This window comes from Podarcis raffonei, chromosome Z, assembly GCF_027172205.1.
Source record: "Podarcis raffonei isolate rPodRaf1 chromosome Z, rPodRaf1.pri, whole genome shotgun sequence".
In the NCBI taxonomy this organism is placed as follows: Eukaryota; Metazoa; Chordata; class Lepidosauria; order Squamata; family Lacertidae; genus Podarcis; species Podarcis raffonei.
In genome coordinates this window covers 5320583-5335247 of record NC_070621.1, presented here as the reverse complement: position 1 = coordinate 5335247, position 14665 = coordinate 5320583, and the positions used below count along the sequence as shown (strand labels likewise).

At 42.9% G+C, this 14665-nt stretch overlaps 1 protein-coding gene across 7 annotated transcripts in view; it reads right to left on the bottom strand.

Annotated features, from left to right (window-relative positions):
• The window catches only part of CDK5RAP2 (CDK5 regulatory subunit associated protein 2), a 133317-nt gene that overhangs the window by 27403 nt on the left and 91249 nt on the right, over window positions 1–14665 (bottom strand). For all 7 annotated transcript variants that reach the window (XM_053374094.1, XM_053374091.1, XM_053374098.1 and 4 more), the window contains 5 exons: window positions 12706–12804; window positions 10657–11245; window positions 8227–8459; window positions 3460–3508; window positions 2300–2418 (listed from right to left, as the gene is read on the bottom strand). In XM_053374094.1, the coding sequence (XP_053230069.1) occupies window positions 2300–2418; window positions 3460–3508; window positions 8227–8459; window positions 10657–11245; window positions 12706–12804 (1089 nt within the window). The remainder of the gene's footprint in view (window positions 1–2299; window positions 2419–3459; window positions 3509–8226; window positions 8460–10656; window positions 11246–12705; window positions 12805–14665) is intronic.

The window sequence follows — 14665 nt, the reverse complement described above, 5'->3', positions numbered from 1 at the left end:
TAACAGCAATTCTTCTAATATACTTTAACTGAGTGCAGTCAGCTCTTGCCTTAATTGTCGGCCACTTGGATTTTGTACAAAGAAGAGCTCCTGATATTCCTGACGGTAGAGAGTATTTCTTCCAGGGGAAAAAATATATATTCTGCACAGTTTCCAAAACTTTAATGGAGTTAAAATCAGAGCCTCAGATTTCAACACCACAGAGCACTGGATAAGCACTTTGCTACCAAGTATATTTTGTGCAGGTTCAATCAGCTGCCCTACCTTATTGTAATAGAACTTCATCAATGTCCCTATGCTTTTCTCTGGTTTGACTTTCACTGCCTCCATACAGCACTTCCAAGAGAGGGTTTCACTAAAGAGTACACCCAGATATGAGTGAGTTTGTTCTACAGCTTGCTGATCTAAATACCATTTATACTTAGGACTGTGTTTGCTAAAAAATCATTAAGAGTAATATATAGGCTTTCCTGTCATTAATATAAAAGTTTAAAAGAGTGGGAGCCAGAGTGCAACCTTTTAAACCAGGGGTCGGCAGTGTGCGGCCCATGGGCTGGAAACAGCCCACGGAGGCCGTTTAACCGGCCCATGAGCCGCCCCACAACCAAGCCGCCCACTCGGCGAGTCCCAGCGTGCTGTGCTACACCGGCACAGCACAGCACAGGGACTCGCTTCCACAGTGCCAGAAATTGCGTCTGTACACACGCAGACACCAGAAATCACATCTGTGCAAGTGCAAACAACGAAAATCGTGACTGTGCAGACACTGGAAATCGCAGGTGCATGCACTCATGCGAGCGTGCGTGCTCCGACCCGTTTTAAACATACTCTGACCCTCATTTCAGTACAGCTGTTAGATCAATAACAGAATTCTGCAGTCAGTATTGGCAATTTGAAATTTCTCCCAGTCTGTTTTGATTAATAGAGGCAAATGCAGCAGAGATAAAAAGGCTACATAAAGATTATTCTTAATGTTCCTAGTCTATTTCCTTATACTATGGTTCAGAATAAAACATTGATCAATGGTATTGTGTCCTTCTCTGAACCCCACTTGTTTTCATGAATAATGTTGTTATTTTGCAACCAGTCTGATTATTTTTGAAGGAGATACCATGCATAGCTTTGAGATGCCTAACAAGATAAGTGGCCAATAGTTTTTGCCCTTGTTTACGGTAGTAAATAAGCCAGTCATGGTAGGCATCCACCATGCTATGCATTCCTTATAGAGCTCAGTTTTGATTTCTACTGGCAAATATAATTATTTTGAATTCCAAAATCTGCTATCCAAACTTCTCTTGCCAAATCAAGTCTTATAAAATAAGTCAAGCTCTGACTTCCTCAGCCCCTTTTAAATTTCTTAACAGCTGACTGGCTAGAAGAGTTACAATCCTGTAAGTTGAGGGCAGGAGCAGCTTAGGTTAATAAGACCAAGTCTCCTGCAAACATATTTTATCAAATTGCTAGAGCATACAAATAAAATCCTTATCCATCTTATTATCCCAACCTGCCAGGTTCCAGGAAAAACCATTAAGGCCTTTTTGGATGTTTTCTAGTCAGTTATGGTATCTTAAAGGAGAGCTGAAGGTATCATAATTTGATTTTCTATAATTACCCCTAGGCCTGGTCTTATCTTGAGCATTTGTTAATGTATAATTCTTTTGATTTCTGAAAAATAAATTGCTAGCAGGGTTGAAGTTTTGAACCTCTAACTTGGGTATATTTCTTCCAATACCTGCATTTGGGCCAATATGATGAATCTTCCCTTCTTGACTATTGGAGCGTATCTGGATATTATTAGTAAAAGTAGCAAAGGCCTTATGGCTTGAGAATGTCCTGTTCCTTTTTCCAGACTGCAATTTCCTTTTTCTGCTATGTACAGGAGAGGGATATTTAACTTGCTATTGGTTGTGCAGCCTTTTAATTCTAACTAACAGCTCTCTGTCAGCAAACATATAATGCAGCAAAAACAACGCAGGAGGCAGCAGTTACGAGTTATCAATGTCTGCAGCCACAGTGGTGCACTCTACTCTCTCAAGACAGAAAGATTCCAACAACAAAATTGTTCAGTTACTGATATGGACTTAGCAATCTCAGACCTATCTAAATCTTGATGTATCTTCAAACCATCACTAACTTCAGTTTCTTTGCTGGTAGGTCCTGTCTGCAGTGCTGCAATCAGAATTCCTGTCTCCACTAACCGGACCAGTGTACCAATTATGGCATTCAAACCAGAAACTTCCTTTTCCAATGATGCCTCAAGGCTGCTAAAGATTCCCTCTGCTAGAGTAAACTAGTTTACCTGGGGGGAATTTGACCGGCATGATTGCCAGGTTTTCCCTCTCACCCTCCGTTTCTTCTTTTTCAGGCTGGGGGGATTCCAAAGAGGATGGCTTTTGTGGCATCTCCAAGTCAGATAAACTATAGAAGAAAAAGAAGAGGGGATGTCTTAACATGAATTCTGCCTAATGTCTGGAGAGCTTATTTATGGCAAGTTACATAGCCAAGTTCATGACCACTATGAATCACAGAAGTAGCAGACAGCAAGGAACTACCACTTCCACTTGCTGCTGCTCTCACCAGATGGACTGGACCCCTTCCCACACTTCCCAAGGCCATCAGTTGCACCTGCCCTGTGAGGAAGATGAACAGGATTAGCTGCTCTGGGAGTGGTGGCATCAACAGGGCCCCCATGAACCAATCTGGGAGTGACAAGAAGCTGAGAATTATTTCCAACTACATTCTACTCAGAGTAGACCCACTGAATAGATCTAGGCTAGCCATGTTCATTAATTTAAAAGGGTATACTCAGAGTATGGCTAGCCATAGATTCCTGCTATACTCCACTCTGGGAGGAAGTGCATTACAGTCACTTCCAGGCTGGGTGTCAAGGCTTCTATTTTGAAATGTGAGCATCTTGTTTCCATCCAAGCCAGTCATTACAAAAATCTTGTAATGTTAAGAATTTGGTGTCAGAATTTGCTTCTTTTCCTCTTTCTTCCCCATTCTTTTTCCCCTGTCTTTTTAAAGGGCAAGAGTCTGATGACAGGGACTGCTATTTTAAAAATATGATTTGCAAGCCACTGAATGAACTGTTTAATGGGAGAGCTTCCTAAGCAGCCTGGAAAGAGTGGCAATCCTGGTAACCCTTCTCATATGGAACAGCAAAACAAATAGGATTTTTTTTTCAAAAAATGCTAATATAGCAATGATCAATTGATGTTTCAATGGGTTCATTGATGTGGAATAAGCAATGAGCTTTTCCCTTATTTGCCCTAGAGTTCATCAAGGGATATGTTCATTGTCTCACCTGAACCCTACAAAATTTGCAGGGGAGCAGGGGGACACCAGACTCTCAACCTTCAGCCTAATGTAATTCTTTAAAACATTGTGCCCCAATTGTGACTGCTAAGTGTACTGAACTAATAAAGAAAGGTTAGCAAAAGGAAATGATGCACTTACCTTCGTGCAAGGCCACACAGTTGAGTCATCTCATCATCTATTGACTCTCCTGCAATAGGGGAAAAGAAGCCTTTCAAAATTATGCTGAAATGATAAAAGTGCTCTCTCCACCTCCCCAGCTACTGGTATTCAGAGGCATATTGCCACTAAAACAAACCAGATTTTTCCTGGTTCTGCATCCTGCAAAACCCTGGCATGCTTAGTCCCCGCTCTCCCCAAGTCAAACGCAGAGGCCTTAGAGAAAAGGGTGGGGTGCTGGAGAGGCAAATAAATTGTGCAAGTCCCTCTTAATAGTTTTTCCCTGCAAGAAACTCAAGCCATTGCAATCTGTCCCCCAAGCTTGCTACAGAAAGGACTTATACTTACTATGAAAGATATTTCTAGATCCTGTAAAAGCTGCTGCCAGATTGAGTTAGATTTGGCACTGCCTGGCGGTCAATAGGCAACACTGCAAGCTTGAAAAAATAAACAATTCAAGCAGGAAGCTGCCGTTTTAGCTCCTCCCTCCCTCAGTTTTTAGATAACAACCCAGAAAGTGGGGAGATTTGGTATTAGTATAGTGTGGGAGGCAGCTTTCAACAGGAAAAGGTTGCCTAAAGGATTCACTGAGACTTCCCAGTAAGAAAGGTAGAAAAATATGATGGAGCAACTATCAGACAAAGCATATAAGAGTAAAGGTATCACAGAATAATTGCAGAATAGAATTGCACCAGGGAGTAAAGAAATCAGAGTGCCGGTAACTCTGCAAGAATCAGACTCCTCATTCACCACTCCATTCATCACCTTCATCCTGTGGCTGATGGTCAGAGTCAAGGTCTTCAAGGGAAACAGAGTGCCTGGGTTGCGACCGAGAACTCCTGTGTGAAGGTCACACTTTAGACTGCCTCCTGGAGGTGGAGGGAGTAGTAGTAGATACAGATTGTTGATGTAGGACATTTGGAAACTGATATGGGGCTGAAGGTAAAAGTACTTACTTAGCTAGGTCTCCTTGGGGCAGTGAAGCAGATCGGAAATTAAGGAATAAATAATGCAGAAAACTGCATCAGTTGAGACCGATTCTGGACAGTTGTGTATTAAGTATTGAATATTGAATATTGAGGCTGGTTCATGCTGGGGTGAGCTGCATAAATACCTTGGCTCTGATAGGAGTTTCCATAGGAAGAGGAATTCTTCTAAGTCCAGCTGAGGGAGAGCTTCCTTGTGATTGAACTGCTTGCTCTCCTTGTCCTCCACAGGAATACAGTCATACCTCGGGTTACAGCCACTGCAGGTTGCGTTTTTTCGGGTTGCGGACCACTAAATCCCGGAAGAACCGGAACAGGTTACTTTTGGGTTTCGGCAGTTGCGCATGCGCAGAAGCGCTAAATCGCACTTTGCACATGTGCAGAAGCGCCAAATCGCAACCCGTGCATGCGCATGCACAGGTTGCTAACGCTGCAGGTTGCGAATGTGCATCCTGCATGGATCACGTTCGCAACCCAAGCGTCCACTGTATTCTGTTGCCATCCTCTCTCTGTGCAGTGAGCATTCTTCAGCCAAAGCAGGGACAGAGCCTCCTGCTGAGCTTTCTATTGCACACCTCTCCCCCAGTTAGAATAATGCCATATAAAGGGGAATTTATGGGCACACCTGATCTGGCTCTGAGATGTTCCCCCCTAGAGAGGGGGAAAGAGAGGCTGGTAAACTGAGAAGATCTGTCATAACTGTTGAAAGTAGCAGTAGCTGCTGCTTACATGGGAGGAGGGCTGGAGCTAAAGTCTGAGTAGAGGCAGATCTATCTGAATCATGTCTATTGCCTTTACAGGCTGTAGTTTGCTGCTGCAATTCTCTCCTGGCAGGAGAGTGTGGATTTCATCTGTGCCTTTACTATTTAAATGCAGGCAAAGAAGCAGAACTGAACAATAGCCAGTTGTTTGCAGATTGTTAGCAAAGTGGCCTGTTGTCTTTGTCCATGGAGTTTTCTTGGCAAGGATACTGGAGTGGCTTGCCGGTTCCTCCTCCAGGTGGATCACGTTTGGTCAAAACTCTCCACTATGACCTGTTCATCTTGTGTGCCCTGCTCGGCGTAGTTCACAGCTTCTCTGAGTTCTTCAAGCCCCTTCGCCACGGCAAGGCAGTGATCCAGAACTGGATATGGAACAACTGATTGGTTCAAAATTGGGAAAGGAGTACGACAAGGCTGTATTTTATCTCCCTGCTTATTTAATTTATATGCAGAATACATCATGCGAAAGGCTGGGCTGGATGAATCCCAAGCTGGAATTAAGATTGCCGGAAGAAATATCAACAACCTCAGATATGCAGATGACACAACCTTGATGGCAGAAAGTGAGGAGGAATTAAAGAACCTTTTAATGAGGGTGAAAGAGGAGAGCGCAAAATATGGTCTGAGGCTCAACATCAAAAAAACGAAGATCATGGCCACTGGTCCCATCACCTCCTGGCAAATAGAAGGGGAAGAAATGGAGGCAGTGAGAGATTTTACTTTCTTGGGCTCCATGATCACTGCAGATGGTGACAGCAGCCACGAAATTAAAAGACGCCTGCTTCTTGGGAGAAGGGCAATGACAGGCCTAGACAGCATCTTGAGAAGTAGAGACGTCACCTTGCCAACAAAGGTCCGTATAGTTAAAGCCATGGTTTTCCCAGTAGTGATGTATGGAAGTGAGAGCTGGACCATAAAGAAGGCTGATCGCCGAAGAATTGATGCTTTTGAATTATGGTGCTGGAGAAGACTCTTGAGAGTCCCATGGACTGCAAGAAGATCAAACGCATCCATTCTTAAGGAAATCAGCCCTGAGTGCTCACTGGAAGGACAGATCGTGAAGCTGAGGCTCCAGTACTTTGGCCACCTCATGAGAAGAGAAGACTCCCTGGAGAAGACACTGATGCTGGGAAAGATGGAGGGCACAAGGAGAAGGGGGCGACAGAGGACGAGATGGTTGGACAGTGTTCTCGAAGCTACAAACATGAGTCTGTCCAAACTGCGGGAGGCAGTGAAAGACAGAGGTGCCTGGCGTGCTCTGGTCCATGGGGTCACGAAGAGTCGGACACGACTAAACGACTAAACAACAACAACAAAGCAAAGTGGCAGAAAACTGGCTAAACCCCCACTGAGAGCTAACAGTTTCCGTTTCCAAAGCCTTAACTGCACTCAGCATTAGGGCTCGAGAGGGAGAAATACAGAAGCTACTGATACTTATAAGTAGTGAAAATAAGCAGAAGGTAAAGGAACTAGAGCCACAGAGAAATTCAACAAGAGGTAGAATAAGCAAGGAATTAACCAGCCTGAAAAACATGTGCACCAGAAGTCTCAGGAAGAAACAACCACTTCCCACAAGGCAAAATTAAAAAACTGAGGGAGGGAGGGAGGAGCGAGGAGGAGCCAAGACGGCAGCTTCCTTTTTTAATTTATTAATTAATTTTTCAAGCTTGCATTATTGCAGGCAGCGCCACACCTAAACCCAATCTGGCCAGTTTTTTACAGGGTCTCCAGAAAGACAGGGATGTGTCAACTCAATTCCTGAGTCCCCTCCATATGCCAGAAGACTTGGGAGAAAACAGGCTGGGGAGGAGGCTGCTCTCATTTTGTGCTAAACACCTGAAGAAGCAGCATAAGTTTCTCCCATGGCCTTGCCTCTGCAAAAGCCCAGAGGAAAGAAATAACCCTTCCTCCCCCCAAGTGCTCTACACATGCCAAAGGACAGAGGAGGCAGTGAGGGAATGATTGCAAAAGCAGCTGGCCACTGACACCAAAACATATGGATGCATTGGGCTGGGGAAACCTATCCACCCCTTGTTTAGGAAGGCAAATTTTGTTTAAAGGTTATTATTATGACAGGCTGATGCATAGGCATCATAAGGAGAGCCATGTCTTTTTACATTCTAAGTTTGAGGGCAGGGACCTTCTTACTGCTGATTTTTAAGTCTCTCTGGGAGCCTTTTTGGCTACAAGGGCTAAGTATAAATGCCTTAACTAAACAGAATTTTTTAAAATCAAATCTGCACCCCCAAGCCACAGCCCTTCCACAAAACAGTGGACTATGACTGCCACTCTAACTTTCAGCCTGCTTGAATATTCTGCTCCAGCCCTTGTCTTTACTTGTGATTCAGTGCAACCCTATTGTGCAAAGATATATTGAATTGTCTCAGTTGTCAGCAATTTCATTAGTATATATGATACCATCTGCTGATTTGAACAGAAAGGCATTTTAATGTTTATTCGCTGGAGAAACTTATTTCCAATGTGAAGAATTTGATATATGATAATTGAATACACTCAAGTCTTTTGAGAATACAGCTAGGACATGTAAACTACAATATTGTTTCTCAAATTAAAGTCTCTTGGTATCGGAAAACAAAGTAACATCAAACCCAGAAATATTTGCAACCCCATGCTGTGCCCATAAAGTTACACTTCTGCACACCTAATGGGGCATGCACTTGGTAGCACACTTGGTTGGTACTGCTACCCAATGGGATTGCAGTTTGTGGGATTGCCTGGAATTTCTGTCCAGAGTTTAAAATATACCTTTTAAAAACTGAACAGCAGCACTCAACTCTGCAACATTTGTTGAAGATCCCATAGTATATCTATATTCCTATCTTAAATGATAAATGAGGGGCCCAATCTTCGACAATCACCATGCGATAAGGAGAAGAAGGGGAAAGAAAAAACATTGGCACACAGATAGGAGCCCAGAAAACAGATAGGAATGTGTGTCTGAGATCTATAACTGAAGATAAGCAACAAACACAGCCACACACCATACAGACACTGCTGTTCCAGCCTCTCAAACAGCTGGGCACTTTGATTCAGCTGTTCGCGAAAGCCCTCTGCAACACAATAATCCACTTCGCTGGCCTGCAAGAGCTCCTCAAAAGCTCTGATCAAATTGGACAGGTGCTGGCGGTAAGTTGCACAGATGCTGTGGATCTCTTGAATTTTCTGACGCTGGTAAGACTGCTCATGTACTGGAGAGTGGATTGGGGAATCGTGCCTTTAAAAAAGCGGGGGGGGGGGAAACCAGAAGCCGACTTTAGAAAGAAGATGCATCCAGCTTTTCAAAGTTGACTCAAAACACAATTTCTAGACTAGAATTTTGCACAAGGCATGATATTTGTGAGGGACCACATGTGAGAGTATCTATTTCACCTCCCTTCTGCAGTCCCCCCTTGAAGAAAGCTCCTCTGCAGAATCACCTGGTGCCCTCTGGACCCACGTTTCAGAGAGCGGAATTGATCAAAGCGTGAAGTTTTCCTCTAACTATAAAACTTACCAAAATATTTGTGATTTTCTAATAAGCAGTTTAAATCAACAAAATATTATATGAGCAGTGAGATATTTGCAGTTCATGGTGAACACAGAGGGTGCTATTCAACTATGTCATACTCACAAGCAGATCCACAGAAATCAATGAAAAATGCAAGTTCGTGGTTTTCAATGTGTCTACACTGGATAGGACTTAGTTGGATATCATCCAGTATTTCCAGTTTCTTTTAAACAGAGTACAATCAACAACTGATGATGATAGTGACCATTTGAAACATTGTTCTTACTACCTTGATATTTCAGAAATGCAGAAATTCAAGAGCAAGGCAACTGTTATTGAAATGATATAGTGGGATTTAGAAGCAATTTAATTCTCCAGAGCAAATACCCTGAAGTGAACCCAATCAAGTCTGTTTGTACTCTTCTTTCTTGTTCTAACAAATAGCACAAGGTTTTGCATTTTGTTTTGTGAAATAATTTGTCACTGCTTTACCTTTTTGTACATTTCTTTTGTCATTTATGGAAAGGTGGCTGCAGTTGTTCCCCCCCCCCATCTTATGTATTGTGAACCTGGCATGTACTAATAAAAATCTAATTTCCCCAACCCCAGATGTGACATATAAAGCACCACTGAAGAACAAAATGAATACACAGAGAAGTAGATGTTTGGTAGATAAAGATAAACAAAATGAAACACCCCAGCACAATCATCCTAGAAGCTCTAGCTGAGTTTTCCTGTTGACACACAAGAAAAGTCTGAAGGCCCATCCAGTGAAGCATCTTAGTCTCACAGTAGCCAAACAGATACCTCTGAGAAGCCCATAAGCAGTACCTGAATGCAGCAGCACTCTCCCCACCTGCAGACCCCAGCAACTAGTATTCAGAGGCATGCTGTCTCCAGCTGTGGAGGCCCTTATAGCCATCATGGCAGGTAACCACCAATAGCCTTATCCTCCATGAAAACTGTCTAATCCTCTTTTAAAGTTATCCAATTTCTGACCTCCATTTCATAAGCCCTCATCATACTGCCTCCGATACTGGAGGTAGTAACCAGTCTTTTAATAATTTACCTCAACATAAGAGCAGCCTTGCTGGATCATAACAAAGACCCATCTAGTCCAGCATTCTGCTTCCCCAGTTAGCCAACCAGATGCTGCAACAAAAGCCTACAGGCAGGACATGAAGAGAAGAGCCCTGTCCCATTGTTGATCCCAGAAATTGTTCCTCAAAATGGTGCCTTTCATAGATTCTATGATAGGAAGCCATTGCTAAATGTATGCTCCATGAATTGCTTTAATCCTCTATTAAACCCACCCGAGCTAGTGGCCATCACTACATCTACTGACAACAAGCTCCATAAGCAAATGATGCACTATGGGGTGGGGGACCACCTTTATACAGCAGGCTAATTTCTCTGTTCTCCATCCAAACAAGCATGAGGACACTTCAGGCCAGGCAAAATCACTCAAGGGAGTTATGAAGCAGGGCTAGTGAGTAGTGTGTGGTCTGAGAAGAGAATGTGGCCATGGGATAGTTCCATGAGGCCAGATAGGGAGATCTGGAGGGTCACATCTGGCCTGAGGTTCCCCATCCTTGCTCTAAGCTGCCTTCTGAAGTTTCCCTAAGCACTGCAAAACACTTTGGGTACTAAGCAAGGCAGTGAGGAATGTGTTCTTGGGTAAGTTATGAGGGCCAGATAGAGAGGCCTGGAGGGCTACATATCTGGCCTCCAAGCCTGAGCTTCCCCATCCCTGCCCTAGCATAATCTGTCTCATGATGACACGCATGAGGATATGACATCAGTACGGCCTCCAAGGCTGCTCAGAGTCCTATGGAGTATTACATTCAAGAACCATTCATGTATTTACTTAACCATTCTGCCCACTCCAAACTTCCTCCCCAAAGCTGCTTTATCATAAGCTCACCTAGCCAGTGAAACTCCTTTAAGTTTATTTTGCAGACGGCACACCTCATCCAGAAGATGTATGTTTGCAATCTGCTCTTTTTCCAACTCCATCTCATTCTCTGACAGCAGCTCCTTCAGCTTTTGAATTTTTTTTTCATTTTGTTGCTCCAAGTCATGAGATGGGAGATCCTTGATGCGGATTTGAGGCTCCTCTTGCAGATGCTCATCAGAGAAAGTTTGCAACTCTGGTCTACTGGCATCTATTATGGGAAGAAAATGATGGTGCGTGGGCAGCTCCCCATCATTCTGAGTTGTACTTAAAATATCACCAGAAGGGAGTTGCTTGGCAGGCTCAAAGTGGATCATCAGCATCCTGTACTTTGCCAGTTCAGACTTCAGAATCTTAATTATTTGTCTCAATTCTTCAATGTCATCAGTAGCTTCATAGTCAAATGCATCTATGCTTGTAATTCTTAAGCTGAGTGAAAGCAGGCTCCTAGAATCTGAGTATGTGGTAGTTGCATCAACATCTTCCTTCTCTGAGAAAGCAAACTCTTGATTTAGCTCTTTCATAGCAAGCTTTGACTCAGGTGTGGAAGTTTCTGTTTCTGGAAATAAAATAATGTGTTTTACTTAAAGGTTAGAGGTTATGATTCGGTCTAAGACATTCCCTTATTTTTGCAACCAATGAGGCTTCTGGGTCTGTCACTGCTCAGCATTATCTGCATGAATGGGAAATTTATGGCCCTCCAAATGTTGTGGGACTCAGTTCCCAACAGCCCCAGCCAGCATGGCCATTTGTTAGGGATCATAGGAATTGCAGTCCAGAAGGCCACAGGTTCCCCATTCCTACTATTACGAAAAGTTTATAGGAGGGGTGGAGAACTGGTGGTCCTTCAGTTGTTGTTGGAGTCCAACTCTCATAGCCATCTGCATCTAATACTCTAATACTGACAGCTCCATTTACACAAGTGGCCTCTGCTTTGTCCAGTCACTTGACTATTCCAAAACTCAATTCATAAACTTTCTCCTCTATGTAAACTATAAACAATTTGACTGAAAAGGTCTGAGTGCACAATCTATTGTGAACAACCTGATTGCTGACAGTCCAAAAACCTGCTCTAAGTCATCCCTTTGAAGTACTACCTTGCTGGATACAGTCCAACAGTGTTTCCAAGAGTAGCTATGGCAGGAATGTGATAGTCAACTCCATTTGCATGGCCCTAGCACAAAGTACTCAGAAATGTTTTTCCTTTGCTTATAGAGGTTCCATTTAAGTATCCCAATGAATACCAGATTAGACCTAACCATCAATCATTTCTCTAATCTAAGTGACACTGGAAAGCAATTCAGTTAGGTTAAAATGTCCAAGCTATCTGAATCCTACTCCTTAAGCAAACAACCCCAGACCAATTCTGTTGTGGTTTGCTAGTAACCAAGCAACATTCTTCATGTCCCATAACTGTTCTTCCAGTTTCCATTCATTATCATTTAATGATGGGAAAAATTCCTGGTGGAACATGAACTTTGGGGAACTTTCTAGCGCTGACAAAAGAGTATATTGGTACTTCCACAGCAGTCACACGACTGATAAACTATTTATAATCTGCACTAATTCCTTTATATTTTGAGGGAATCAAAGGGAGAGGGTAAGAATCAAAGGGAGAGGGTTTAGAAACCTCAGGAATGCAAAAATAAAAATTAAAAATCAGAATCCATTAATATTTTTTTTAATCACAAGCCAAGATCAGACCAATTCTGTGGCACTGAGTACAAAGAGAGTTGTGCACACATTTCATTCATTTTATTAAAACCCATACTCATAAATCCCGGGGACTCTTCCACACTTAAAAGACTGTGGCTGCTATTCCCAGGGGCTGCTATTGTGGGATAATTAAGCAAACAATATTTTAAAGTTACAGACTGTGGTAAAAAGGAGCAATTAACTTTAACAAACAAGCTGTTAGCTGGAATTTATTTGGACAATTAACAAAAATGACCAGCTTGTTTTGCAAGAAAGGTTTGTTCTCCCAGTCCCAGCAAAATCACTTGTGTATCCATCTCATACCTTGGCTGCTGCTCGGATCCTTGGCTGTTTCGCCTTTGCTTTCACCACTGACCAAGGTGACATCCACTTCAGAGCCATTTACTCTGATCAATGACTCAGCTGGAGAAAACATGGAAATGAAGAGAAAAGTGGTAAAAGAAAAGGGACACATTTAAAGAATGAAACATCTCAGCAATTTAGAAGTTCAAACTGATCTTCACAGGCGCAGGAGAGAAATGTGACCTTCCAAAGCCTCTCTGTCTGGCACTCAGAAATCTCCCCACACAGACCCCTCACTGGTCCAGCTTTGCATCATGACTGTTTTTGCCTGGCCTTGGACTGTGAGAGTGCCTTTTGCTTGCAGGGATAGGAGTATGGAGAGTGGTGTGTGAATGTATGTTAAACTAGCCTACTGTGCAAAGGTAAAACTTGCATTTGTTCCTCCCACTTGTGCCCCCTGCTGTGCCCACCACTGGAAGGGTGGTTCTTGCATGCTATGGAAACAGTGGTCACAGTCATTCAGAGCAAGCAAGGGAATGTAGCCCTTGAGATGAAAAAGAATCCCTACCTCTGATCTAAAGCACACATTCGCAGTGTTTCATCCTATCTGAAGGCATACCTCCTGCATGTCATGTTCCCATTCCTTAAGATCAGCTGCTGGGGTGCTCCTAGGTTAGGTGGGTGATGAACAGGAATTTTTTGATGCTGGCATTTCACCTATAAAACAGTGTCTCTGAAAATACTTCTTCAGTAAGGATTCTTATTTTTATGGACACCAAGTTTAAAGGGGTTTTATTTTCCCAAGGATTTAATGACTTATTGTTTTTGTAGCAGCTGTTATCTTATTGTCCAGATCTCTTTTTGCATGTTTGATGGTTCAAGAGTTCTTTTGGATGTTATTACCAATCATTTTCATTGTCTGTAAGCCGCCTTGCAGGCTTGGAAGCTGAAAAGAATGTAAGCCTTTTGAGTAAGTAAATAAAGCCACATGGTGTTGGTTCCTAGCTTTTGCTGATCTTCTACCCTACTGGTACTACGGATGCAGGAAGAGAGGCAAAACAGTCTTGAGAGCAGACAATTGCCCCATGTTCTTCATCTTATTTTTCTTCATCATCATCTCCTCACATTTTCTGTTGTTGGCATGCCCTATCAGCAGATGCCCAATCAATATATTATCAAGCATCTAGTGCCTAAAAAGCACCAAGAAAAAAAGTGAGAAATTATTCTCACAGGCATTCTCATCAGTCAAATTAACTTGGCTGTGGGCCCTAGTTTCCCCCGTCATGTTTCTGTGTGATCTAAATGGACATGATGGAATGGCCTTGCAGGTCTGGTCAATCCTCAACTCCCCTCCTATATGCCACCATTATGTTTCATGGAAGAAAGGCAAGATCAGGAGTAACCTAGTTGGGATAAGTAGTCCAAAGGAAGAGGTGAGGCAATTCACAACCTGATGATGACAAAAGGCAAGTGCCATATGAACCAAAACCAATCTGTAACTGGCTGCTGATGAGCTCAGCAAGCTGCAGATTCATCATTGCAGAAGAGAATGTCAAATATAAATGGCTAGGTCCCAGTAGAGTTGAGGAACCTGTGGCCCTTCACCCATTGTTGGACTCCAGCTGATGAAGGGAACTGGAATCAAACAATATATGGAATGTGCAATGTTGGCTACCCCAGGGTGAAATGTAAATAACTACAACAATCCAAGTATTTCTACAGAATCCTCCTGGCTCTCCTCTACCACTTTTAACCCTCAGCTCCTACTACCACTCCTTGCTTCAAAGTTAAGGAGAGGGCATTCTAATCAAATTTGGCAGCATTACACCTGTTTTAACCCTTTAGCTGCATGTTGAGCTGCTCACTGATTGACATTCTTAGATCCATCTGTGCAATTTAACCTTCAGTATCACAAGGAGATGGTAGGTGCAAGGCAAAAATGGGTTTGGGGGCAGGTAAACTACTGCCTATTGTTGAGCTG